This window comes from Mycteria americana, chromosome 19 (genome assembly GCF_035582795.1).
Source record: "Mycteria americana isolate JAX WOST 10 ecotype Jacksonville Zoo and Gardens chromosome 19, USCA_MyAme_1.0, whole genome shotgun sequence".
Classification (NCBI taxonomy): domain Eukaryota; kingdom Metazoa; phylum Chordata; class Aves; order Ciconiiformes; family Ciconiidae; genus Mycteria; species Mycteria americana.
In genome coordinates, this window is record NC_134383.1 from 2,859,487 (window position 1) to 2,884,607 (window position 25,121).

At 59.0% G+C, this 25,121-nt stretch overlaps 3 protein-coding genes across 5 annotated transcripts; all 3 read left to right on the plus strand.

Annotated features, from left to right (window-relative positions):
* Positions 1–1,810: 1,810 nt before the first annotated feature.
* On the plus strand, positions 1,811–7,247 carry HINFP (histone H4 transcription factor). The gene is made up of 9 exons (XM_075521215.1): positions 1,811–2,109; positions 2,339–2,565; positions 2,775–2,886; positions 3,371–3,523; positions 4,127–4,204; positions 4,298–4,418; positions 4,534–4,672; positions 4,970–5,094; positions 5,809–7,247. Exons 1-9 carry the CDS (start codon positions 1,947–1,949, stop codon positions 6,326–6,328), a joined length of 1,638 nt encoding a protein of 545 aa, XP_075377330.1. The 5' UTR covers positions 1,811–1,946; the 3' UTR covers positions 6,329–7,247.
* Positions 7,248–7,843: 596 nt separating this feature from the next.
* On the plus strand, positions 7,844–12,035 carry LOC142418838 (uncharacterized). 3 transcript variants are annotated; one of them, XR_012778407.1, is made up of 5 exons: positions 7,844–9,194; positions 9,492–9,659; positions 9,829–10,062; positions 10,159–10,393; positions 11,312–12,035. XR_012778407.1 is itself a non-coding variant. In XM_075521216.1 (4 exons), the coding sequence occupies exons 1-3, from the start codon at positions 8,663–8,665 to the stop codon at positions 10,044–10,046; spliced, it is 918 nt and encodes a 305-aa protein (XP_075377331.1). In that variant the 5' UTR covers positions 7,844–8,662; the 3' UTR covers positions 10,047–10,062; positions 10,159–12,035. The 3 variants fall into 3 exon arrangements, 2 of the variants coding, with proteins under 2 accessions (XP_075377331.1, XP_075377332.1); XM_075521216.1 differs by having other exon boundaries at positions 10,159–12,035; XM_075521217.1 differs by having other exon boundaries at positions 9,829–10,032; positions 10,159–12,035.
* A 976-nt stretch (positions 12,036–13,011) lies between these two features.
* Positions 13,012–24,811, plus strand: ABCG4 (ATP binding cassette subfamily G member 4). Its single transcript, XM_075520992.1, has 15 exons — positions 13,012–13,478; positions 15,180–15,417; positions 17,933–18,050; positions 18,134–18,266; positions 18,525–18,575; positions 18,760–18,905; positions 19,220–19,343; positions 19,591–19,705; positions 20,007–20,146; positions 20,470–20,568; positions 20,765–20,933; positions 21,511–21,611; positions 21,807–21,965; positions 22,138–22,256; positions 22,368–24,811. The coding sequence occupies exons 2-15, from the start codon at positions 15,189–15,191 to the stop codon at positions 22,591–22,593; spliced, it is 1,929 nt and encodes a 642-aa protein (XP_075377107.1). The 5' UTR covers positions 13,012–13,478; positions 15,180–15,188; the 3' UTR covers positions 22,594–24,811.
* Positions 24,812–25,121: the final 310 nt, after the last annotated feature.

Sequence of the window (25,121 nt, forward strand, 5' to 3'; positions counted from 1 at the left end):
AGATCTGTCCCTCTTTGTAATTCCATGTGCTTTCCTCAGCATTGGCCTGGAGATGAGTTTGGCCTGTCATGTGAACTGCCTTCCTGGGGAAGGCTACTGGGGTTTTTTAAGTGTAAGTATTCTCTTCCTTCAGAAGAAAAATAAAATAGAAAGCGCAGCAGCTGGCAAAGGCTGCATCTGCTCAGGTCATCGAGGCAAGTGGGGAAGGCAGAGCTGAAATAACACCCTGAATAAGTCCCAATATTCTTGACTTGCAGAACAACTCAGGTGTTCTGCCTGCTCAGACACGGAACTCAGGACCAAGAGGACATCATACAGTCAAGCTCATGGAAGACTTGAGCTCCTGTATACAGAATCTATACACCCTCTTTTATAAAAGGCAAGTCTTATTTTGGCCCGTCCATTCCTGGCCACCCCCTCCTGGTACCCACAGGTGTCTTGGATTTGGCCGACAGGTAATAGAACGGGTGGGGAAGCACCAGGCGGGTGGGGGAAGTGTGGGCAGGTGTAAAGTTGCAACACAAGAGGGCTGTCTCTGCTTTGTCAGCAACAGGCTTAGTTTGCCACCTGTCTCCTGATAGGCTTCCCAGATAGTTGTGTCTTCTGTGCCGGATATTTATATACCTTGGTTAGGATATACAAGTTAAATCCCAGCCCCATTCAAGCTAATATCTTTGCACTGTCTAACCAGTCCAGATGTTTTCTGTACTGATTACAAAATAATTACATTGAAAACAACAGATCCTGCAGAAAACAATTAAACAGAGATGATAGAAGGCTGGCTGAGTTTTATTGTAGATGAGATCCATCTCTTACCTTACATTTTCATTTGAAAAAGCATCAGACTCAGATTTTTTTTTCTATACAATTTTGTGAATTTGGGCATGTACTTTCCATTCACATCAGAGGGGAGAGCTGGCGTGTATGACAGGAGTTACAGAAGCAATTGTGTATTGGCAAGGTATGCTTTGTGGCACATTTTATACAATCCCATTTGGTTTAGCATGACATTTACCTGTGCGAAAGCAAACTTTCTGAGAATCGTGTCTCCATTTTGTGTTACAGAAGCCTGAAACAGGAGATGTAGTAGTCAGTGTACATTTGTTTAATTCAACCTGTCATTTCCATCTGTCTTCCCGTCACTGAGTAAAGAGAATATGCTGCATTATCTCGCAGCAGGGACTGCAATACTGATGGGTTTTGTATTCGGCGCTTGGCCGGGATGCCCAGGTGTGTGGATTTTGACTGCAGTCTCTGTGCTGCAAGGACTCTCTTCTTTACGTGAGGAACAATTCTGGAGGCACCAGAAATTAACGTATGTGGCAGTAGCAAAGCCTGTGCTGGTCTTGGCGCTCCACCACTGCAAAGCCAGGTCCCGTGCCAAAGCTTATAATAACAAAAGTGGTCCCGGCTGCCGGGATACGGCTTTCCCAAAACCAAACGCGAGTTAGTCCCGCCGGTGATCCGAAAGGACTTCGCTCGCGGGTCAGCTCCAAACGGCCTGGGAACCTTTGTGAGCCGGCGCCGCTTCCCGGCGGGCCCGCTCGGCAGCTGCACGCGCGCAGCCGGCTTCGGCGCGGGGATAGGTCGGCGGCCCGGCGGGGGCGGCTGCTATTGGGCGGGCGGGCGCGGTCCGTTGGGTTCCGGCGCCCCCCGGCGGGGCGGGGGCGGGCGCAGGGTGAGCGGGGCGGTTTCCCGCGCCCTGCTCTGTCCGGTGCCCCGGCGCTCCCCCTTGTCCCGCCCGCCGGTTCGGTGCCGCTGGGCCCGGCGGCCCGCCGCGGTGGCTCAGTCCCGGCTCCGGCCGCCGCTGCGGGAGCGCGGGGCCGCCTCTGCCCTTGCCGAGGCCTGCGGGAGAGCCCCCGGGCCGGTTTCGGGCAGTGGGTGACCGCGACGGTGAGGGGAGCTCTTGGGTCTCGCCCTGCCCTTCAGGGCCGGCGGCCCCGGCCATGCCGCCTGCCAAGGCTGGCGGCAAGGAGGCCTTGGTGCTGCAGTGCGAGTGGGAGGTGTGCACCTACGTGGCCTCGAAGATGGAGGAGTTTTGCGAGCATGTGGCCCAGCACCTGCAGCAGCACCTTCCCGGGGAACACCGGGACGAGGTGGACCCTCTCGGTAAGGAGCTAGCAGCCTCCACCACTGCGGCTCGTGAGCCCTCCCTCTTCTCTGAGATATTTCATTGTGAGAGAATCTTCCTCTCCCTGAGGAGAGCAGCGCTGCCTGTTGCAGGACTGGAATCGCGTGAAAAACGCCATGGTGTTTCTCTGTCTGTGGGATGCTGAGCTTTACTTGGAGAGTTTCCATCAGACCATTATGGCCTGTGTATCTCCTGTTTGTGTTGCAGAGGAATACACATGTTTGTGGCAGGAATGCGGTTTCTGTTCCCCAGAGAGCTCAGCTGACCTCATTCGCCACGTCTATTTCCACTGCTATCACACCAAGTTGAAGCAGTGGGGGCTGCGGGCCCTGCAGAGCCAGTCAGATGTGAGCCATTGCCAGCTGGACTTCCAGAGCCGCAATATCATCCCTGAGATCCAGGAGAACTTTCTGTGTCTGTGGGAGTACTGTGAGGTGAGAACAGGGGACCCCGTTTCGCTTTCCTTTGTATTATCTGTGATGTAGCAGCCAAGGCAAGGAGACCTGCTTTTGTCCTGCAGCTCACCTGCATGCCTGCCTGTTGGCTGTGTTTGTACCTGTGTGAAAGCATCTGTTGTGCTCTGGCTGGGGCCAGCTTGTGCTGATCTTTTCAACCTGTTCTGTCTGTCCCTGCTCCCCAACAGAGATCATTTGATAATCCCGAGTGGTTCTATCGGCACGTGGAGGATCACAGCTTCTGTTCGGAGTACAAGGCAGCAGGGAAGGAGAACCACGTGGTCCTCTGTGGCTGGAAAGGTTAGTGGGTGCATGCAAGGCCTCTCTAGAGAGTTTTGCACAGGGCCAGATTGCAAATGTTGTACAGGAGAACTCTACACTTCTTGGCAGAGTTTCAGAGAGCCTCTTGAACTTCAAAAATATGTGTGCATGGTCCTAACAGTGAAATATTCCTGTAGAATTTCCTTCAGGGGATCTAGTTGAGTGCTTAATATTGAACTTTTCATTTATATTTAATTAGTACCTAGAAGAAAAGGCTCCAGTTTAATTTTTTCAATAATTTCTCTCTCCTGTGTTTGTGCAATTGCCTTAGCTGCTTGCACTGCGGGGGCGGCCCGTGCCATTTGTACATTAGTGATCCCATCCTGCTGTGACCCTGTTCTGTGGGCTTTTTGGAGCAGGGAGGTGATCCTTGCTAGTCAAAACAGAAGCAAGAAGCCTGCCATTCAGTCAGGTTGTGGATCGTGGCCCATGTGTGAAGGATCTTAATGTTGTTTCTGTTTAGACTGCGACTGCACCTTTAAGGGGCGCTGCAAACTGCGGGAGCACTTACGCAGCCACACGCAGGAGAAGGTGGTGGCCTGTCCTACCTGTGGGGGGATGTTCGCCAACAACACCAAGTTCTTTGACCATATCCGCCGTCAGACTGCGCTGGACCGTAAGCTCCTGCGAGCAGGGGAGGAGTGGGTTGTGAGCAGTTCTCTGGCTGGGCCATTTGGTTTGCTAGAGCTGCCTGTTCTCTGCAAGTAAAGGGCACGGGCGTGCTTGGAAACAGCCTGGCTTCTCTGATGACTAGGAACTCGGACACTGGTGGATCTCTGAGAAGTGTCTTCTTGCAGAGGCAGGAGGGTTGGAGGCTGACAGGGCTGCACAGGGGTCACACTGCTGCAGCCAGAGCTGTTCCTCCTGTAGGGACCTAGGGTTGAAGTCAAAGGCAGCGGCTGGGCTCTTTCAGCAGCACTGGAATTTGCTTGTTGAGTTCCCTTGTGCTGTGCCGTTTATGTGCACGATGGTTGCTCCCCAGTTCCTGCACTGGCAGTACAAGGAGGCTGTGTGAAGGGGAGGCAGATTGGTCTCTGCAAGTGGTTTTTTGTTTGTTTAGCTTTGTAGTCAGCATCTGCTATCTCTGCGTGGAGAGGAGGGTTCCCAGCTCCACTGGGACTACCTCGTTTTCTCACTTGCTGCTCTTTGTGCTGTTCTCTCTGCTTTGATCTCTTTTCTCACCACCCTGTCCCCTTTCTCCCTGGTACTGATGCTGCAGAGCAGAGGTTTCAGTGTTCTCACTGCTCCAAGAGGTTTGCCACAGAGAGGCTGCTCCGTGACCATATGAGGAACCATGGTAAGTAAAGGTCCCTTCTCCCAACTGAGGCTCTGAAGAGTGTGTGCTCTCCCCTGCTTTGTGGCAATGTTTTCCACCTATTCTTTCACACAGTGAACCATTACAAGTGCCCTCTGTGTGACATGACGTGCCCACTGCCCTCCTCCCTGCGCAATCACATTCGTTTTCGGCACAGCGAGGAGCGGCCATTCAAGTGTGACTACTGTGACTACAGGTGAGGACCAGGGCTTTCAGTCTTCCCAGACTGGTGATGGAGAGGCACCCCGAGGCACGTGTGTGTGTATGTGCTACACAGCGTTCAGCTTTGTTCCCTTATCATTTCCTTTTAGCTGCAAGAATCTTATTGACTTGAGGAAACATCTGGACACGCACAGCAAAGAGCCAGCCTATCGCTGCGAGTTTGAGGCTTGCAGCTTCACTGCACGTTCCCTCTGCTCCATCAAACTGCACTACCGGAAAGTCCATGAGGTGGGAAGGGAGCAGAGGGCTATTCTGCTGTGTACTCTCCCCCGATGAGGCTGAGAACTACTAAGTGCAATATGCTGTACAGAAGCATGAGGAAAAAAGCTAAAGTCATGTGAAGTGCCCTAGGCTGACCAGGGCTGTAGGAATGTGAGGTCAGCTTGCATTCCTGTCTTACTGCTGCAATGATATGTCATGTCAGTCTTCTCAGAGAACCTGATTCCTCTTTCCATGCACATGCGTGAGTACCAGGCCCTCTGATCAGGCTCATGGGGTATTCACATCCCTCTCTCTGCCCTTTAGGGTGACTCAGAGCCCCGGTACAAGTGCCATGTCTGTGACAAGTGCTTCACACGTGGAAACAACCTCACTGTCCACCTCAGGAAGAAACATCAGTTTAAATGGCCCTCGGGGCATCCTCGCTTCAGGTACTGCCTGTCCTTAGCTCCTCACTACCTCCTCTCTAGTGCAAGAGACAGCTGGAGCTGCATCCTGCGTCTTGCTGGAGCAGAGACCTGGCAGTGCTTGGTCTCTGTTGTTTGCCTGTAATGTGCTCGAGACCCATTTCCCAGTAACTGGGAGGCACTGAGCAGCAAGCATTTGGTGGGATCTGGCACAGTGACAGAGCAGTGCTGGGTGGCAGCTTCAGCAGTGGGTCAGAAGTTAGGGGCAAGGGCAGCAGTGGTGCCATCACAGCTGCATCTGGTGGGATGCTTCTGAGCTTGGCAGGGGCCAGGTCCAGGTGTCCCACTCTAGAGCAAGCTGCTGCAGATCAATCTCTTGACAGATGACTCTGCTGCACCCTCTCTAGGAAACTCCAAAGGGTTTCCAGAGCCTAAAAGCTGGGGAGGGGAAGAGGATGGACTTCAAATGCTCCCAGTGAAACAGAGTGGTGGAAGGAGATGAGCCTGGGAGATGATAGAGGCCTGGCAGAAAGCTCAGAAGCTGCCACATGGATGGGCTTTTAGGGGTAGGGACTAAAGGGTTTTTATCCTACTTGCCTGGTATCATCTATGTAGCCCTGGGTATTGGAACCTAGAATGTAGTGCCCTTTCCTTGGCTGCTTCTTCGGGCTGCTGCCTGTCTCTTGGGAAGGGGCTACAGTGTGACTGGCTCCATCACCCCTGTCTATCTCTGCTCAGGTACAAAGAACATGAGGATGGCTACATGAGGCTGCAGCTGGTGCGTTATGAGAGCGTGGAACTGACAGAGCAGCTACTGAAGGACAGAGAGAAGCGGGGGGAGGCACTGGATGGCTCAACTGAGTGTGTAGTGCTGTCTGAGGGTGAGGGGAACCTGCAGGGCATCATTCTGGAGGCCCCGGCAGAGGCTCCCTTGGTGGAGAACAGTATCGCTGAGCTGCAAGCGGCCCCGCTGCACCCGGCCCCTTGCTCTGCTGACAACCCTGAGCCAGCACAGCCGAGTGCCTTCCCAGGAGCAGCGCTGTCGTCGGAGCAAGAGCCCGGCACCCCAGCCAACCCCATCATCCGTGTGGTGAACCGGACCAACGAGCACGGGGAGAGTGAGACTGTGTATTATGTCATGGCCAGCACATCCTCAGAGCAGGTGGCAGCACCCGGTGGGCTGGCTATGGAGCTGGAGGAGAATGTCATGGACCGTCTGCAGAAGACAGCTGAGGAGCTGGGCATCCAGATCGTGTGAGGTGCTCACCTGCCTCTCTGTATGAGGAAAACTTGGGCCTCCATGGGACGTGCTATTGGGGGAGGTTGGGAAGTGCTTGTGGGAGAGGGCTGAGCTTGTCTTCAGCTACATGCAGCTGGCTAACTTCCCCCTCTGCTGTCCCAGCCTCACTGGCTGCTGGTTCTGGTCAGCATGGGGAGAGGGGAAGGACAGGTCTCTCAGTTGTGGGTCAAGTGATCTGAGCTGGAAAGAGTTATCTGTCTTCTCCTTTTGGGGATTAGGGACTAGCAAGCCTCTCCCACCCTTCCAGGAGGTTTGGCCTTGGCCTGACACAGGCCTTCCCCTCTTGGTCACTCACTGGTGATGTGGTCCCTGCTGCTGTGCAGCCAAGTTGTCAGCCCTTGCTGAGCCCGGTCCTCAGCTAGGATCTCGCCAGGCTGGATGGTGTGCTGAGCAGACACTGTGGCTGAAGCCTCTTCCCTGGGGAGATGTGTGGCCCTTAGCAGGCCTGTTCTCCCCCATTCATACGTTGTTCTCCAAGGGATGGCATGCTCCACTTCTGCCTTCATCAGCACTTCCCTGCACATCATCTTTCCTAGGTTGTTCAGCTGGTGCTGTTGGTGGTGGTTGTACCACTGATCCCATTGCACTGCACTGATCTCTGGGACGAGAGTGCTGGAGGTGCTATCCCTCGCAGGCTACTGCTACCCAGCAGCACTGGGGATTGCAAGCTTCCTACTGCTTTTGTACTTCCCTGGGTTTCCTCCCCACATTGGGGTTTGGTCTCCTGGTTCGGCAAAGTGTACTTTGGCAAGACAAATAAAAGTCAGACTGCCAGGCCAACCAGTGTCTGGTGTCTGTTTCAGCCCCATCCCTGCCAGCCGTGGCATGTTGTGAGAGGATGAGACCAAGTTGCTTAGAGCCTGCAGTGTGGGAGGCGGGCACTGAAGAGCATCCAGGATCTCTTGAGATGTCCTACGTGCTGCCACTTGGTGCAGCTGGCAACTGCCTTGTAGAGTGTGTTGTTCCACGTCCCCAGAGGTGGCAGTGGAAGGACGGGTTTAGCTCCGGCATTCTTGTTCCCTGCTGTCCTGATGCGGGTTTGATTTTTTGCTGCCTCCTTCAGGGCATGAATGTCGGCTGCCTGCAATGTCACTTTTTGAATATAGAGAGTAGCCTAAGCTTGTGAGCAGAGCCAGATTGCCCTTTTTCGAGTGGTTTGGATGAGGACAGTGTGAAGCTGGTGTCCCTGGAGTGACAGGCGGGCCCTCACCACCCTGTGTATGGAGGTGGGGAGGCGCCCTGCTGATCTCCTGGGCTGGATGCTGATTTTTTCCCTCGCTTCCTTTCTCAAGCAGTTCAGCAAAAGCTGTTGGAATTCCAGGTTAATGGAGGAAATCACTTTATGCTAAACCCTTGGCCATCTGCTCGCTTTCTAATTACAAACACTGTGGGTGTGATTTGTGGCCGTGCCCTTGGGATGGCGTGATGAGAGCAGCCCCTCAGGCCTGTGCCCTGGGTGAGGGTACAGCAGTGCGCTCTGCGGTTGCTGTACGCAGGGGCTGCGTGAGGAGCAGGGATGAAGTGGGCAGAGCTGCCTGCTGCAGGCTGTGTGGGAACGTTTCCTGGGGCTGGATCTACGTGTGAAGGGCAGTGTGCACCCCTGCACCCCAATACTGCTCTCTCCAGGGGCGTGCGTGCAGAGTGCCTCCCGTGGGCCAGTGAAACGCAGCTAGGGCCGTGCGCTGGGCACCTTGTACTCGAGGTGAGACAGGGTAGGAGGCAGCTGGTTGTCCCAGCAGCCCTGACAACGCGCAGTGCAGGAGGATGCTGCTAGCTCTGGGAAGAGCATCCCTGGGCTGCCGGCATGCGATGTGGCCAGGCCTTGCCCAGCATTCCCTGCCCCTGTCTGGCCCTTGCTCCCTGGTACTTGGCAGAGCTGGGCTGAGGACACCTTTGAGAGAAGGGCCTCCTGCCAGGCTTGCATTCGCAGCACTTCCAGCTTGGCCCTCTTTCTAACATATGGGCCTCGGGCCTCTGCTAACAAAGCTGTAGCTGCATTATCTTGGACTATGGCACTCCTGCGTGATATGAGTGCTAGGTGTTGGGAGTGGAGGTGAGGCTGTGGTGGCTGAGATGAGTTGTCTCTTTAAACACTGGGTCCAGGGAGGGTAATCTGCCAGAGATTATCTGCTGGGGAGAGGATTGGCATTAAAGGGAATGTTTCCTCCCTTCCCCCATGTTCTACAGCATCCCCTGTCCTGTGTGTATGGAAACTAAGTTCACTTTTTCCCAGGCAAGCAGAGAGGGGGCCTTTGATTTGAGGGGCAAGGGGAGGAGGGCAGAGTGTGCACTATGGGACTGGGCCTCCTCTTCCTCGCCGTGCTGGCCACGCTGGTCTCCTGCGAGGACCCAGAAGGTAACAGGGTGTTTGGGGGAAGAGGGGCTTACAGGGTGCCCCAGAGCTGCTGGCACCTGGCTGGACCAGTCTTCCCCAGCAGGGAGCAAGGCTTTTGTCACGTCCCTGTGCTGAGGCTTGGCACGGGGGAAGCGGGAGCTGGCTTGCAGAAGAGCTGGGGGCTGCAAGTGGATGCACTCCTCAGCACAGCAGGGGTCAGGGGGTGGGCTAAGATGAGCATTTGCTGGGCTTGTACCACCTCCCTGCAGGTCTCTCAGGTCTGGGGAGCTGGTGGGAAGGGTGGTCCTCAGCCCCCAGCCCAGCCCTGCTCTGCCTTGCTCCCTGCGGCACCAGGAGACCTGGATACTTACTGGTCTGGCACAGCGCCCATCTGCTTGGGGGGCTGCAAGGGGAAGCACAAGGAGCTGAAGAGGAGCCAGTGCGGAAACGGCAGCTGCTGCTGGCTGGGCTACAAGTCCTTCTGCCGAGGTACAGCCAGAGGGGGGAGACTGGGGGGGCCCTGGGGATGGCTGCAGGACTTGGTGCAGCCAGCCTGGGGAGGACAGGTTTTGTGCCACACACGCATGCATGGAATCTCTCCAGCAGCCCGGTCCTTGGGCCACAAGGGGACGCAGCTTGGGGCACCTGCAGAGCCTGCCTAGCACCCTAGTCCTCGCCCAGGACCCACAACCTTGTCTGGGTGCATCCCCTTGGGCTGCCATTCTGCTGAGCAGGCTGCACAAGGTGCTAGCCCCGTGCTGCCCATGGGAACCTCCCTGTCCCCAGTGAACTGCGGGCGACCCGAAGCGGACTTCAACTCGGTAGTGTACGGCAACGACTGGTGGGTTGGCTCAGTGGTGCGCTACAGCTGCCGGCCTGGATTCCTGCTGTTGGGGGACCCGGCCAGCGCCTGCCAGTCCAACGGCCACTGGACCCCCAAGCCCACCTGCCTCCGTGAGTACCGCTGGGTGTCATACTGAGCCCAAGGGGGCACCCTGCCCGTATGGGGAGCAGGTGGGACGGTTGCAGGCACGGCTCTGATCTCTCTTTTCCCCCAGCCTGCTACAGGAGGGCTGTAGGGCTGGTGGGCACCCTGTGATGTGCTCTGGCCCTGCTCTTGCAGGGATCTGCTTGCGAGGTCGGATCGAGATCAGCGAGCGGGATATTACCGGGAGGTGCTCCTCATCTTGCAGCACCCAGGCCGACCTGGGAGCTTTCCTCAACCGTGGTTGCATCAAGATCTCAGCCTGTGTCACCAAGCACTCAGGCTGGGCTCGCTGGTTCCTGCGCTGCGACGTCTGCGAGTGCGACTGCCACGTCCCGTGCGGTGAGTCCCAGTAGCGGCTGCCCACCTTTGGTAAGAGCCTGCCTCACTGTTTCGTGGGAAGGGTTGGCACTGAGAACTGGGAGGTGCCAAACAGCTCAAAATCTGCTGCTCTTGCTCTCCTTACAGCTTCCTCCGGGTAGAGCTGGGCCGTCTGGGACTGTGGCCGCTAGCCCCATGCTGAGGGAGGCTTCCACCCTGAATGTCTGCTTTGCCATGTGTCTCCATCGCTGTGCTCCTTCCATTAGCTCCATCCATCCCAAGGCTGTCATCTGAGAGGAGAGATGTTCTGGACTCACTCTCTCGCAGGGCTGCCTTCCTGCCTGGCCCCATCCTGTGACTCTCCAGTGGCAGGGGATGCTCTGTGAGCAGCAGGCGCTGGGGAGCTGCAGTGTGTTTCCTGCAGCTGGGCTTGGGGGCGTTGGTGTCTAGGCCTCCATTTGCCTGGCTGCTTCCTAGAGGAGGCTCATATCCCCTTTTAGCGGGGAGGTAGCATGTGTGCCTGTGCATGTTGCAGAAGTATCTATCCCATCTGTGCTGGAGGTTGTGATTTCTCCCTGCCAGGTATTTGCTGCACACGGGTCAGGCCCTGGCCTAAGAGGTAGATCTGCCCTCTGTGCTTGCTGCAGCTGCCAGGCAGAGCTGGAGTGTGGGACCTCCTGCTATCCCCATGCCACAGGCAGAGCTTGCAGGGCAGAGCAGCCTGGCCAGGGCTGCACCACCCATTGCTGAGGAATCAAGTGTTACAGTGGGACAAGCTGCCCTACAACCTCCCTGGGAGCACTGGGGCCAGGATAGTTAACTGAGGCACGGGGAAGGTCTCAGCTCCCAGGTGCAAAGTCTTTCCCATGGCCTGGTCCACACACTGGCTGCAGGGCATGCTCCTTCCTCGGGTCTACAGTCTTGCCCTGAGAACCCCTTTCCCCAGGGCCTTCTCTGCCAGCAGTTTGGGGCCACAAAGAGACATGGTAGCTGATGCCCTGCAGCTGAGATGGGTAAGGAGATATGAGGGGGGGGTGTCCTGAGCACAGCAGGGCCCTCTTTGGTCCTGTAGCTGGAGAAAAAGACCTGGAGTGTGTGCCCACAATGACTTCTTCCAGGCACTTGAGAAGGGAGCTGGGGCTGTGGGCTCTCACTGCCTACCATGGGCCCTGTTAGCCTGTGCACAGCTGAAATTAATGTGGCCCTTGGCAGGAGCAGCCATCATGCCACTGCTGTAACCCTGTGCTATGCCACCTCTCTTCTCAGGAGTGGGTTTCTGACCAGGCTCTTCTCCCCACAGGCTCTTCGTTTCTCACTGAGGCAATGCTCAGTGGGTTGCATTCATGCTGACGCTGGTACCTGGCTCCAGCCAGGAACAGCCTTGTGCTCCCTGGGGACCGCCCTGACTCCCTCTGAAGGAGCAATGGAAAAGCCAGAATTTTTATTCCCACAGGGAAGGAGAAGGTGGTCTGGAGCATGTGTGATGGGATTGCCAGGGGAGCTGGAGGACCAGCAGCACCTCTGTGGATAATTAAAAATATGTTTACAGGAAATCCCGCAAGTTTTCCAGTCATGCAAAGAGATTCTGCTGCCTGCTCTGTCCCCGGAGCCCTGGACATAGATGACAGAGTCAGGACAGGCTTCCTCTGCCACTGATACTGTCCTGGACATGTGAGCCACCATAGGGACACAGCTATGGTCAAGGTCACTGTAGGAAGGTCCTAGGTGGGGACCAGATGGATGCTGAATGTGCCCATGGCACTGGCCACCAAGCCTGTCTGGGCACTGGACTCCCACCCCTGCTGGCCTTCCACCTTGAAACGAGTCCATAATAGGATACTGCAGCAGCTGGTGGTTGCTGTATGACCACCAGTTTGGGCTCAAGGGCTCCCGACCCAGCCTCGAGCAGTTGAGAAGGAAGGGGCTTTAGCATCAAGGGGGTTCACTCCCAGACCCTGCTTGTGCCCACCTGTAGGGAAGCAGGGCTGTTTTGCGCTGTGCAGAGGGGGTCTGGGCTGAGACCTGCTAACGGTGAGTGCCCTGGGGAGGGGAGTCAGGGTGCTGAATGCTGAGCAAATGGGAAGGGTCTGGCATGCCTTTTGCTCCGTGAGGAGATGACTTAATACCTCCATATGGAACTTGGCTCCATGACTACTTCCTTGTGCCCTCCCCCTGCCTGTAGGCTGCCCTGCCCCACAGTCTCTTCTCTGGCTGTATCCTGCTCTGCCAAGGAGCCAAATCACTGCCCAAAGCTCTGTCCCAGCCCAAGGCTGGCTGTGGGAGGGAAAAGCTTTCCTTGGCTCAACAGATGGTTTTTTAATTAATACTCTTGTTAGTGCCGTTCATTTCCATATGTCTTTCATGTTTAAGTGCTGTGGTGGGTGAGAGTTGTGAGTAACAGTGAGGATGGAGCCAGGCGTGGTGCTTGAGGAGGGTGGAGGTGCAGGTGGATGGCAGGTCCCCTGTGATGAGCTGTGGAGGGGAGCGTGTGCTGGGGGCAAAGCCTTGGGGGGGGGGCACCCTCCATCAAGGCCCTTTGCAGCCAGCTATAACCCCATCAGCCCTGGCTCTTGATGCCTGGCATGGGCTTCCCAGGCAGTCTTCTGTGTTGCAGCCCGAGTTTCACCCAGCTTGTACCCCCATGGAGGTGGCTGTGCGGTGGTGTGGCCCCTGTCCCAGGTCAGTGCAGGGCTGAGTGGGGGCCAGGCGCAGCCCGGGTGGAGTGGACTTAGGGGCTGTTGGGCCCGCCGGGTTTTTGGGCTGAGGGGGCAACAGAGGGAGCTGCAGTGGGCTCTTCCCCATATGCGAACAGCAGCAGGCAGCGGGGAGCGGTGCTGGGGGGGCTGCGGCGACAGGGCTGGCAAACACCAAGACTGTGGGCTGGGGATGCTCGGGGCCTTCTGGCTTGCGGGGAGAGGAAATAGGGCCGGTCCCTTTAAGAGGATTTTTCGCTGCCTGGCAGTGCTGCCTGCCTGGGCAGCCCATCCTGCCGCCCCGACAAGCAGCAGCAGCAGCAGGGACAAAGCTGGCAGAGAGGGGCAGCGCCGGGCAGCTGGGCCCGGGGGGCTGTTAGCCACTGCTGGGCCAGGGGCGAAGACACCACCCCCCCGCCCCCCAGCTCTGCCTGCCCGCCCGCCCGCCGCCCAGCCCAGCCCAGCCCAGCCCGCTGCCCAGCCTAGCCCTGCGGAGGGATGGGGAGGAGACCCCAGGTGGGGACCCGCGGGGGCAGCGCCCAGCCTGGGTCCCGGCGCTGAGGACCGGGCGGCTGCCGCCGAGCCGCTCCCTGTCCTGCCGGGGCGCCCGGCGCCGTCCCCCAGCCCGCGCCGCGGGCATCGCCCCTTTGTCTGCGGAGGAGGGAGAGGCGGAGGGCGCTGCGGCGGAGGCACGGCCGGGCGCTGGGCGCAGAGCGGCGGCGGGGCACAGCCGCTGCCGCCGGGAGAGGAGCCGCCGCGCCCGCAGCCTGCCAGGTGAGCCTGCGGAGGGAGCCTGCGGGAGCCCCTTCCCCGGAGGAGCCCCCTCCCCTGACGGGGCGGGGGCCGGGCGGGCTGCGGGGGCGGTGGGGGGCTGGGGGCGCCCGCGGCGGCCGGGGACGGAGGGGGCCGCCGGGGAGCCGGGATGAAGGAAGAACATCCTCGGCAAAGCTGCCTTCCCCACCCCTCGCCTCGGGGCTGGGCTAAGCCGCGGAGAGCGGCTTGCGGGATTTGGCGCTCCTTGTAACGCCCAGCCGAAGGAGGCAAGGTGAGCCCGAGGGCGCTTGGTGCCTGGTGCCGCCCCGAGCCCCCCGTTCGCGCTGGCCCGCACCCTGGGGCTGCACGCCACGGCGGAGCCGCTGTGCCAAGTGTGGCCCACACCTCGCGGCTGCTGAGCGGGGGATCTGAGCGCTGGGATCCCGCAGCCCTCGTTCCCACCTCTTCTTCCCCAGGGCTGGGGCTGGCTTGCTTCCAGCCCTGAAAGGGACCCGTCTGCAACGGGGAGAGGGCTGGGAAGATCTCGGTGCAGCTCCTCGCGAAGCCGGCTTCCCCTTTCAGGGGATTGCGTGTGTGCATTGCAGCTGTAGCAAGGAGCTGCCTGCAGCCTGCGCCTCAGCGAGATGTAGGTTAGCGAAGCGTCAGGACTGTAGCCTTGGAGGCGAGATGGGTGCTGGGCCCAGCCTGCTCAGGCACTGCTCAGGCTCCTTTTGCCGGTGCCGTGGGGGTCCCCAACCCCCTCCCAGTCTGTGGTGCCGCAGTGGGACCTGGGGTTAGCGTGCTCCCCACCCTGCTTGGCTCAACATCCCCCCCAGCACCGCAGAGAGTCCTCAAGCCAAGCAGGGCCATGGGGAGCTTGGCCTTGCTGCAGCCGGCTGTGGGGAGGACTGCAGGTGGAAGAGACTGCCCAGCAGGAGAGTGTTTGGGCAGGTGTGCATATTAGCATCATATAGTGGCCCCAGTTAGGTACTGGGCTGGTCTCTGAGGCTGTGCTGGTAAGAACCAGGAAGGTGAAATGAGCCAAGGGAGGCAGAGAAGGACTGCTACTAGTGGAGCCCCCTCCCTGTTCTATTAAGTCTGTCCCAGCAAGCCCACGGGGACCCTGGGCACTAGCTGAGGGTCTAATCTAGGCAGGACTGCTCTACCCCAGGAGCTTGGGTGAGGCACGGCATGCTTTGTCTGAGGAACTGGCTGGAACAGTCTGCTTGCTTGGCACCCCATACCTGTGTGCCCCGAGCCCTGGCCAGGCCAGGTAGGGGTAATTCCTGGTGAGCCCGTAGGGACATCCAAGCACAGCTGGGTGTCCCCCATTGAGGGCAGAACATCAGCTCTCCCATCTCCCATCCTGCGCCCACCATGGTGGGCAGGAGCGCAGCAGGGAGCCCAGCAGCAGTGGGGCTGGGGGAGATGAACAGCCTGCCAGCTCTGCTGCCAAAGCTGGGCCCAGCCGCAGGAGGTGCGTGAATTAGGAGGAGCCCCTTGGTGCCAGCTCGGCTGCCCTGGCCAGGTCCATCCTGCCATCCAGCTGTGGGTGCCAGACCACAGCTGGGCAGTGTATCACAGGGCAGAGGTGGGCAGTGAGGCCTGGAGCCAGCAGGAAAGGGTGTGAGAGAACTTGCTGTGGGCTGGTCCCTGGCCCCTGCAGTCCCTGGCCCTGAGAGAGGGGTCCACTGTGAGTCGATCCCTGTGCATTTCCTACAGAGCAGCAGGATGGCAGAGAAGGGTATGGATCCTGCATGTGTCTCCATTGCCCTGGAGGACACGGTGTGCCACGCCAGCCCCCCAGATGCCCCGCTCCTCACCACCCACTTGAAGAAGGTAGAGAACCACATCACAGAGGCCCAGAGGTTTTCCCACCTCCCGAAGCGCTCGGCCGTCAACATTGAGTTCATTGACCTCTCCTACTCTGTGCGTGAAGGATCCTGGTGGAGGAAAAGAGGTAGGAGCTGCCGGCTGGGGAAGGGCAGGGGAGGGGACCTGCAGGGCTATTGCATCCCTCTCCCGTTCTGTATGCCTTGATCTCACCCAGGTCCCCAGCATGTCCCTCTGTGCTGGATTCATCGCTTCTCTGCCAATTCCTGCTCCAGGCAGCCCCAGCCTCTGCAAGCACAGAGTGCCTCAGCTCTCTGCCTGCCGGCGGGAGCTTGCCTCAGTGCGTGGCAGCGGGGCTGCACCCAGGGAGCCACAGTGGGAGATGCTGGAGCTGCTCGCCCTGCTGTCCTCTGTGGCAGTGGGGGCTGGCTGGGTGATCACGCCGTCCAGCCCCATGGTCTGAGCGCCAGGTGCTGTTTGCAGCCATGCTGTGGCTGGCTGTCCTTGCTGGGCGCCCATGGGTGGAGGGCAGATTTGTGTCACGCAGCAGTTGCTGTGTGCCTCTGCTGTGCAACGCCGGAGGAAAGCAGATCGCATCCCAGGGAAGCCTCTGGCCAGGGCTGTGCGGGGGAGATGGGGCAGACTTCCTGGTTCAGGGGCAGCCAGGATGGATTCGTTTCCCCAGTACTCTTGTTTGGGGTATGGTGGCTGTGTGTGATGCGCTGACAGCAGGAGATCCCAAGGGGTGCCCCAGCTCAGAGCCTGGCAAGAAGAATATGTGTGATTTGCAGGGGATTTCCTCTCCAGCGGTTCCCTCTGTATCTGAGGCCACGGTCCCCTTTCCTGTGTGCAACTCTGGCCGAGCTCAGGGAGGGGAGAGGGGAGGCAGATGGCAGCCGGTGGGTGGTAGTCTGCTTTAATTAGCTCTCTCAGTTAATGGGATGCCAATCAGGCAGCCCCATGAGATGGAGGGGGAGCCGATCTGCAGAAGCTGAAGGCAGGCAGGCATGTGCAGGGCCCTGGGGTGAGCAGACCGAGGGCGTGGGGCCGCTCAGTGGGGTGCCCTGCCATCCAGGAGTGCCGGATGAGGGCTCTGACCCTCTCCCCAGCCAGGCTCTGCAGCTAGGGAAACCGAGGCACCGAAAGACGGCGGGACCAGCCCCGCCATCCCCCAGGATGAGGTCTGCCTGTTTGTCTGGGATGCTGAGGAAGCATCCCAAGAGGAGCCGCGGTACAACCACGGGCTCCCCAGGGCAGAGCGTGCTGTAGCACCCAGGAGTCCCGGGGACCGGCTGCTTGCCAGTGGGCCAGTGCCCGGCAGGGAGGGAGCGGGAAAGGCTCAGGCAGCTGGACCGGAGAGGAGCGTGCCGAGGAGTGCTGGGATCCCGGGGTGGCAGTGGGAGGGACTCTCCTCTCCCGCGGGCCAGGTGCAGGTGGAGGAGCTGGCGGGGAGCTCCCGGTGCCTTTGGCCACAGCCCCCAGGATGCGGCCGGGCCGCCCCGCGCTGCTGAAGCAGGAGGTTACTGGCAGTCAATGAACGCAAGTAACCGCTGCGCAAGCTGCAGTGGCGCCGACGTGAGCAGCATGCGCGGTGCTGGAGCGGAGTGCGTGGTGCCGGGATGCGCTGGGGGGGCTGCCGGGCACCCTCGCTCCGCCGTCGTCGTGCTCAGGCCCCTGCTCTCCCCTCCTGGCCCTCGCTGCCCCCCTGCCAGCGGGGCCCGCTCCTGCGTGCCGGGCGCCTGACTCTGAGGGGTGCAGAGGAAGGAACCGGGAGCTTGCGGTGCCGGACCCCCCGTCCTGCGGACGGACGAGCCAGAGGGGCTGCACCCCTCGTGGTGCTAGGACCGTGAGCTGGTCTGGCCCTGAGGCTGGCCCCAGCCGGTGGGCAGGGGATGGATGTGGCTGCCCTTGCCCAACACCAGCTGCCACCACAGGGTGCGTGGGGGGCGTATTTCCAGCAGGGAGATGCTCAGACCCGGTCCGTGTTTCAGCACGGTCCTAGCACCCTGTATACCATTGCTCTCCTGCCAGGGCTGTGTTTTGGGGGCACCTCCTGAGAGCCTGAGGCTGTGCCTGTTCCCTACTCCCAACGCATCGTGTTCCTTCTGCCAGAAAATGCTAATCAGCTGCGTTTAAAGCAGAGATAATTCCAGGTCTGATTAGCAGTGGCTGCTGCCGGGTATCACAGCATGAATGCCAATGAAGGCAACGGCTGGGCATCCAGCAGGCTTGGGGACTCTGCCTGCCCCTTGCTACCCTGCTTCTCGCTGCCCCTCTCCACTGGCCCTAGGGACTGGGATCTGACAACGTGCCCAGGACCAATGTCGCAGCCTGGTAATCTTCCTCAGCAGCTATGTGCCCTGACCCAGGGATTTCCATGGTCCTTGCCATGATCCAGGGTATGTGCCTTTTCGGTGCTGGAAATCGGCGGGGCCAGCCGAGGACCAGGGTTAGGGATCGTGCTGGAAATGACAGCTGCTGTGGCTATAGCCCTGGTGATGCTGATGGAGACAGTCTCCAGGCACATGCAGCCCCTGGCATGATGCATGGAGGTCCTGAGGTTCCCCAGGTGCTGGGATGGCATCGTGGTCCCTGTACCGCTGCTGGTCTTGAAAGCCGAACCCATGCTGCTCTTTCTCCAGGGTACAAGACTCTCCTCAAATGCCTGTCAGGGAAGTTCTGCCAGCGGGAGCTCATTGGGATCATGGGCCCCTCGGGTGCCGGGAAGTCCACACTCATGAACATCCTTGCTGGCTACAGGTGAGGCTGGGGGGAAGCCAGCCGGTCTGGGGCTGCAGGGCTGGGGGCCCTGTGCTACCTCCTGCTATGTCTCTCTCCTGCAGGGAGACTGGCATGAAGGGCCAGATCCTGGTGAATGGCCGGCCGCGGGACCTGCGCACCTTCCGCAAGATGTCCTGCTACATCATGCAGGATGACATGCTCCTGCCACACCTCACTGTGCTGGAGGCTATGATGGTGAGCAATGCGGGAGCCAGGTGGCCTGCTAGGCTCTGTGGGGCATCCTGTGGACTGTGTCCTCGGGCACTGAGCCCACACTGACATCAGGCATTTCCAAGGGCTCCAGGACAAGGGAACAAAATCCTGCTGTTCTTGCTCCCTTCATCCTGAGCCACCACTCCCAGCCCTCGGCCAGGCAGGGACGGGGTCACCGTGCAGACGATTCTGTTCCCTACATCTGACAGTCGTGTCTCCCTGCCCATCCTCTCCCTGCAGGTCTCTGCTAACCTGAAGCTGAGTGAGAAGCAGGAGGTGAAGAAGGAGCTGGTAGGTGCAGAGAAAGATGGTCTCAGACCTCCTCATCTCCCCCCAAGACAGGGACAGTAGGGAAGGGAGGACCCTGAGGGGACCAGGAGATAGTGAGGGGCTCCCAGCGATGGAGGTCTGAAGGGAGGTGGCAGGGTGTGGTGAAGGTCCACGGGAGCCCATGGTGAATGAGGCTGTCTCACAGGTGAACGAGATCCTGACGGCCCTGGGGCTGCTGGAATGCTCCTACACCCGCACCATCTCCCTGTCAGGGGGCCAGCGCAAACGCCTGGCTATTGCCCTGGAGCTGGTGAACAACCCTCCGGTCATGTTCTTCGATGAGCCCACGAGGTGAGTCTGCAGGGGCCGGGGCTCCCCAGCACTGCCTGCCCAGCTGGGCTTCCCCTTCCGAGGGACATCAGGGTGGCTGGCACCCTCTGAAGCCCAGCAGGGCTGCAAGACCTGAGGGTGGGATGTGACTGTGCCCGCTGGGGCACGGCAAGGCTGGGGCTGCAAAGGGATGCTGCTCTTCGTCAGCCTGGGAGGAGGGTGCCCACAAGAGGAGGCAAGTGGGGGCATCTTTAGGATGTACGTCTCCCCCTCTCAATTCTCCCCTTATCTCTCTGCTCTCTCTTTCTCCTCCACCCCATCCTGTGTGCCCACAGCGGTCTGGACAGTGCCTCCTGCTTCCAGGTTGTTTCTCTGATGCGGTCCCTGGCTCAGGGTGGGCGCACCATCATCTGCACCATCCACCAGCCCAGCGCCAAGCTCTTTGAGATGTTCGACAAGGTTTGGGCTAGGCTAGGACACAGGACTCTTCAGGGGTGCAGGGTGCCTCTGGCCCCAAGAGCCAGGAGAGAGGCCACGGGAGGGATGGGCTGCAGGCATTTGACCTGGGGCTTGTGTGGCACACAGCCCTGATGGCTGGGGTCTGGCAAGGGTGCCCTGTGTCACCCTAGGACAGGGAGGTGGGTAGGAGCAGGCAAAAGTGCCCTTGGCTGCTCTGCACCTGCCATATCCTGGGGTTTTTTTGCAGCTGTACATCCTGAGCCAGGGCCAGTGCATCTTCAAAGGCATCGTGACCAACCTCATCCCCTACCTGAAGGGTCTTGGCCTCCACTGCCCTACATACCACAACCCTGCTGACTTCAGTGAGTGCCCCTGCCCCAGCTTGGGCCGTGGTGAGGAGCAGAGGGTGGCAAGGTCCAAACCCAGTGCCTAAGCCCTAGGGACTGCCCAGCATTCCCCCCAGTTGCCCAGGGAGCAGGGCTGCCCGTGCCCTTCCCATTAGGTGCTGGCTGGGCGATGTTGCCATGTGGTGCAGCATCGTGGGGTGGAGGTTGTGCTGGGCTCCCACTCCCCTGCCCCACGGGGTCACGGTCTGGGCAGGCAGAGCAAAGTGATGGCAAGGGTTGGCTCAGCACCTCTCAGGGGTCCTGTTCTCCTCCACAGTTATCGAGGTGGCCTCAGGAGAGTACGGGGACCTCAACCCCGTCCTGTTCCGCGCCGTCCAGAATGGCATGTGCACCATGGCCGAGAAGAAGAGCAGCCCTGACAAGGCAGATCCATCGTGCCCGGCACACTGTGTGACAGTGAGTGGGGATGAGAGGAGCCCCCTGCAATGATAGGGAGTGGCAGGTAACAGGGTGCCCACCCAGGGACACCTCAGTCCCCTCTGCCCCACAGACACGGATATCCTGTGATGCCTAGAGCCCCTTGGACATGGTGGGGAGCATGGAGGTGTTCAGCCAGCCTCTGCTTGTCTTGAGCAACAGCTCTGTGCTTGCAGCTGGCAGTGCCTGTTCTCACCAGGGGTGCTCACAAGGGGCACCCTGGGAGTGTTTGGGTGCCATCCTAGTAGAGAGCCCATGCTGCGAACTTGACCCATGTCCCTGACTTGTCTGTGGTCTTGCAGGACGTGGACCACATCGAGAGCCACACGTTTGCCACCAGCACTTCAACACAGTTCTGCATCCTCTTCAAGAGAACCTTTATCTGCATCTTACGGGACACGGTGAGGGCAGGGGAGGCTGGGCCCAGGCTGAGGGGATGGAGCCTGTTGCTCACTGGGGGCAGGCAGAGACAGGAGTTGAATGGGGGATGGAGTGGGGCTTACCCTTGAGGAGCAGGCAGGCTGTCCTCTGCTCCCCTGGGATGCTCATGGGATGCGGCCCTGCCTCGCTGAGCCCCTGTACCCTCTCTACCTGCAGGTGCTGACCCACCTGCGGTTCATGTCCCACATCTGCATCGGGGTGCTGATCGGGCTGCTCTACCTGCACATTGGCAACGACGCGGGCAAAGTCTTCAACAACACTGGCTTTCTCTTCTTCTCCATGCTCTTCCTCATGTTTGCTGCGCTGATGCCCACCATCCTCACCTGTAAGGACCTCCTTCCCCCAACACCCTTTTGCTGCTCCCAAACCTTGGGGCAGAGGGTGGTGCTCCAGCTGTGGGGGGAGTGTGTCTGCTGGGCAGTACATGGTGGAGCTAGATGAATTGGGCAAAAGGAGGCAAATAAGGGAGGAGAGGAAAAAAATTCAAAGAAAGAAGAGGGGGAAAACTTCTGTTTGGGTATATTGCAGTTTTGCCCTTTGTTTAATGTTTGGCTATAATGTACTTGCTGGCTCAAAGCTGAATGCTGGAATTTTTTTTTTTTGCTGAGAAAATGTCTGTAAAGCTGCATTTTCAGCTGCTTCGCCTCTCTTTCACTTCCTCAAAAAGTTTGCCTAAAAAACCCCAACCAAGCTGACTTTTCCATGCTGAAAGTTCCCACATCGGTCACTGACTTTTTTCCCTGGGGAAGATTTGAGCACTCGCTCGTGGCGCAGGCAGGAGGCTGTCTGGTGCTCTGTGCCAGGGCAGCATCACATCTGCCTGCACCAGGGCAGGTGGGAGTTGGGGCTGGAGCAGCCCAGGCCAGGGCACTGCCGACTGCTAACTCCTTGTTTCCATGCAGTCCCCCAGGAGATGTCTGTATTCCTGCGAGAGCACTTGAACTACTGGTACAGCCTGAAAGCCTATTATCTGGCAAAGACCATGGCAGATGTGCCCTTCCAGGTGAGCTTTCGGCTGGACTAAAGTGTGGCCCCAATGCTGATGTGCCTTCCTTGGCACAGCCAATTGCCCGGCTACCCCAATACTCCGGGCTGGCCTTTGAGGGGTCCCTGCAGCCCTCCATCCCCCAGAGAGGGTCTGTGGGGTGACGATGGCCACGGGTCCAGCAGAGCAGTCTCTTTGCTTGCCTCTCTCCAGGTGATCTGCCCCATCGCGTACTGCAGTATTGTGTACTGGATGACAGGCCAGCCGCCCGAAGCCACGCGCTTCCTCCTCTTCTCTGCCCTGGCCACTGCCACGGCCCTGGTGGCCCAGTCCCTTGGGCTTCTCATTGGAGCTGCTTCCACTTCCCTACAGGTCAGATGGGGCCCCAGCTTTGCCTGTTATGTGCCTGTTATAGGGGAGAGTTGCAGGGGGTCCCACAACAAGGAGGGGTGGAGGGAAGTGTTGCCCATAGGCAGGTGCGTGAGTGCCACAGGTGATGTACTTGGAGACAGGGACATGGCACCCAGTGGCCTCTGCTCCCCAGGTGGCCACCTTTGTGGGACCCGTCACTGCTATCCCCGTCCTGCTCTTCTCGGGCTTCTTCGTCAGCTTCAAGACCATCCCCACCTACCTGCAGTGGAGTTCCTACGTCTCCTATGTCAGGTGGGACCCCATGCTCTGGCCAGAAGCTCCCTGCCCTGGGCTCCCATGGGCTGGGGAGAAAATGGGGCTGCCTGGGGCATGGGGTGACTCTCGTAGTATGCTCTGCCCTAGGTATGGCTTCGAGGGTGTCATTCTCACCATCTATGCTATGGAGCGCGAGGACCTGGAGTGCCTCGAGGACTTCTGTCCTTTCCAAAAACCCATCAAGATCCTGCAGGAGCTGGACGTGGAGGAGGCGAAGCTCTACCTGGACTTCCTCATCCTGGGCATCTTCTTCGTCATCCTGCGGCTCCTGGCTTACCTGGTCCTCAGGTACAAAGTCAAGTCAGAGAGATAAAGGGGCTGTGGGACCCCGGTGCCGTTCCTGGGCCTGGCCTGCTGTGAGAGATGGTTCTGCAGATGGACACAGTGCTCCTAGCAGGTCATGGACTGCGGTGGAGGCGTCGGTAGGTGCCAGCCAGGCCTGGCTCAGTCGAGAAGGGTTTTGAGACATCTCGGAACTGTTTTAACCTTTCCACACACTCTTCATTGCAAAAGTTTTGTACAGCCCTGGCATGTGCCACCTTCTCCCCCAGGACTGCCGAACCCCACAGAGCTTGGATCCCCTCTTGTTGCCCCTGCCCAGCACTGCCCTCCTCCACCAAACATTGGGACACTGGGGACAGTCCCATGGAGGCAGCTGTCTGCCAAGCAAGGCCAAGAGGAGCCCGCTGCTCCGGGCAGGAGGGGAGCAGTGCCCTGGGGCTGCCTGATCCTGGGGCTGAAGCCGGGAAGAGACACCTGCAGAGCATGGATTGGTAGCGCAGCACATAGCTCGGTTGCTCGCCCTGGCCAGCATGTGTGTCAGTGCTAAGAAGAGCCCAAAGATGCAATAGGCCAAGTTGCACAAGGCTTTAGTGTTTCCTGTCGCTGTAGCCACAGAAATTGCTGCATCCCCTTTTTCTTTCTGCATAAATCACACACGCCCCCTTTTTTTTTCTTTTTTCTTTTCTTCCTTTTTTTATAAACCCCACTGCTTCCCAGTCTGCATGGAGAGGAGAGGGAGCCAGCAGGCAGAGAAGGACTTGGGGCTCTGTCTCAGACTTCTGCTCAGATGCTGTCCTCAGAGGTGGGATCTTCAAACCTGGGGATCTGTGGTAGGGTCTGTGGGAATGGGACAGTATTCTCAGACCTCAGGGAGTCTCGTGTTCAGTCCCTGTTGTCTTTGGGGTCTGAGCCAGAGGATAAAATCAACCAATATGGAGAGAAGTGACTGGTCCCTTCAAGTGCTGCATGGAGTGGGGAGGATTTAGGTTCCCACACCCTGCCAGTGCCAGGCAGCTGAAAAGCAGGGCTGGGCTCAGCCATGCCATCACTGGAGCCTCTACTGCAGGAGAAGAGCTGGCTGGCCCTCAGCCCTTCCCTGGCACCGTCTCGCTCCTCACTCTTCCACCGGCACAACTGTGGCTGTCTCAGCAGAACAGGGAGGATGAACCTCGCTCAGCACCATCTGTGCAAGGAGGGGATGCAAGCCCCAGGGATGCCCGGCCTCATCCCAGGGTAACACTGTGCAGAAGGGGGTCCCAGCAGGGCCAGAACTGGAAAGCAGGTGAGGTCTTGGAGCGGTTTGTTTGCATTGGGCGACCCTGACACTGGGAAGGGCTTTGTGCTTTGTGACTGGTATCAGGAAAAGGTCCCTTTTGGCAAGTGTGTCTCGTGGCTCCTCCAGATTCCTCCAAAGTCACCTGCCTCTCCACACCCCTTGCAGAGGGAAGGCATTTTGGCACCTCGCTGGTTCTCCAGAGGAACAGACCTGAGACCATAGCTGTTGGGGCATCTGCACACGCTGCTGTGCTGGGAACACAGCACGCTGCTTAGCCACATAGCACAGGCCTGTCTCTGTGGGTGTGCTGACACTGGTGTCATGGGGCTGCACTGGTCACCCACCTGCATGGGAACCCACTGCTTTTTAGTGAGCATGGACATGGGGAAGGCAGCTCTGCCCCATCCTGGCATGCTGGGCCCTGGTTCAAGTGCAGTCTGTGAGATGCTGCTGCCGGCATGCTCCGAGCAGCAGGGGATTGCAGGGCAAATGCCAGATTTCAGCAAAATCCTTGAGACTGTTCTTTTCTTTTACTGGCTCATGTTGGGACTGCTCCACACAGCAGGGTCTGGCTGGCCTGCAGGTGGATGGCAGACGTGTGGAAGCACTGATGCTGGGCACTCAGCAAGGTTGGGTTTCCCCTGCCTGGACAGCATCGCTGCGAGGAGTTTGTAGCCATGGGGCTCTCCTGCACAGAGGATCTGGAAGCAAGATATGCCCTGGTGCCCTTTCCATACTGAGCACTGGGGTTTTCCACAGGGGTTCTTGTCTGACTTACTGCTGTCCCTCACAAAATTCCCCTGCGCTCCTGGATCCTCCTTCACTGCCAGCCCTGTGCCATGCTCTGCAATGGAACCGTGCCAGCTTTGGGGGCTGCAGTCTCCTGGGCACGATGCTGCCAACTGCAGCTGCAGGGACACGGTCGAATGGGAAACAATCCCTACATCTGCTCTGACACCAGGTGGATGGATGGGTGGGGAGGCAGGGGGATGGTGGAGCTGCAGGCTGTCACCCTTCTCTGTCTCACTGTCCATGGGGCTGACGGGACCAGTCCCTACTTCTGTCCTGCTCCTGGGCTGTGGCTAGTTAAGCCTTGCCCAGCGCAGGGTATGCACTGCTGGGCTGAGGGTTTTCCCCTGAATGGATACCAAGTCGGCAGGTGGTGCCAATGGTGCAGCTTTGCACAGCTCCTGCCTCCTGCCCGCTCCCTGGCAGCAGGGGCTCTCCTGATGGGTCCTGCTTCCTGCACACTGGAGACACTGCTGTCCCCAGTGCTGTGTCCT

Bases quoted from the DNA above. Each gene is read 5' to 3' on its own strand.
- LOC142418838 (XM_075521216.1), top strand. From the start codon at position 8,663: ATGGGACTGGGCCTCCTCTTCCTCGCCGTGCTGGCCACGCTGGTCTCC. The intron at 9,195-9,491 runs GTACAGCCAGAG...CCCTGTCCCCAG, and splicing joins CTACAAGTCCTTCTGCCGAG to TGAACTGCGGGCGACCCGAA. The intron at 9,660-9,828 runs GTGAGTACCGCT...CTGCTCTTGCAG, and splicing joins CCCCAAGCCCACCTGCCTCC to GGATCTGCTTGCGAGGTCGG.
- ABCG4 (XM_075520992.1), top strand. From the start codon at position 15,189: ATGGCAGAGAAGGGTATGGATCCTGCATGTGTCTCCATTGCCCTGGAG. The intron at 19,344-19,590 runs GTTTGGGCTAGG...GTTTTTTTGCAG, and splicing joins TCTTTGAGATGTTCGACAAG to CTGTACATCCTGAGCCAGGG. The intron at 20,147-20,469 runs GTGAGTGGGGAT...GTGGTCTTGCAG, and splicing joins GCCCGGCACACTGTGTGACA to GACGTGGACCACATCGAGAG.
- HINFP (XM_075521215.1), top strand. From the start codon at position 1,947: ATGCCGCCTGCCAAGGCTGGCGGCAAGGAGGCCTTGGTGCTGCAGTGC. The intron at 3,524-4,126 runs GTAAGCTCCTGC...CTGATGCTGCAG, and splicing joins CCGTCAGACTGCGCTGGACC to AGCAGAGGTTTCAGTGTTCT. The intron at 5,095-5,808 runs GTACTGCCTGTC...ATCTCTGCTCAG, and splicing joins TCGGGGCATCCTCGCTTCAG to GTACAAAGAACATGAGGATG.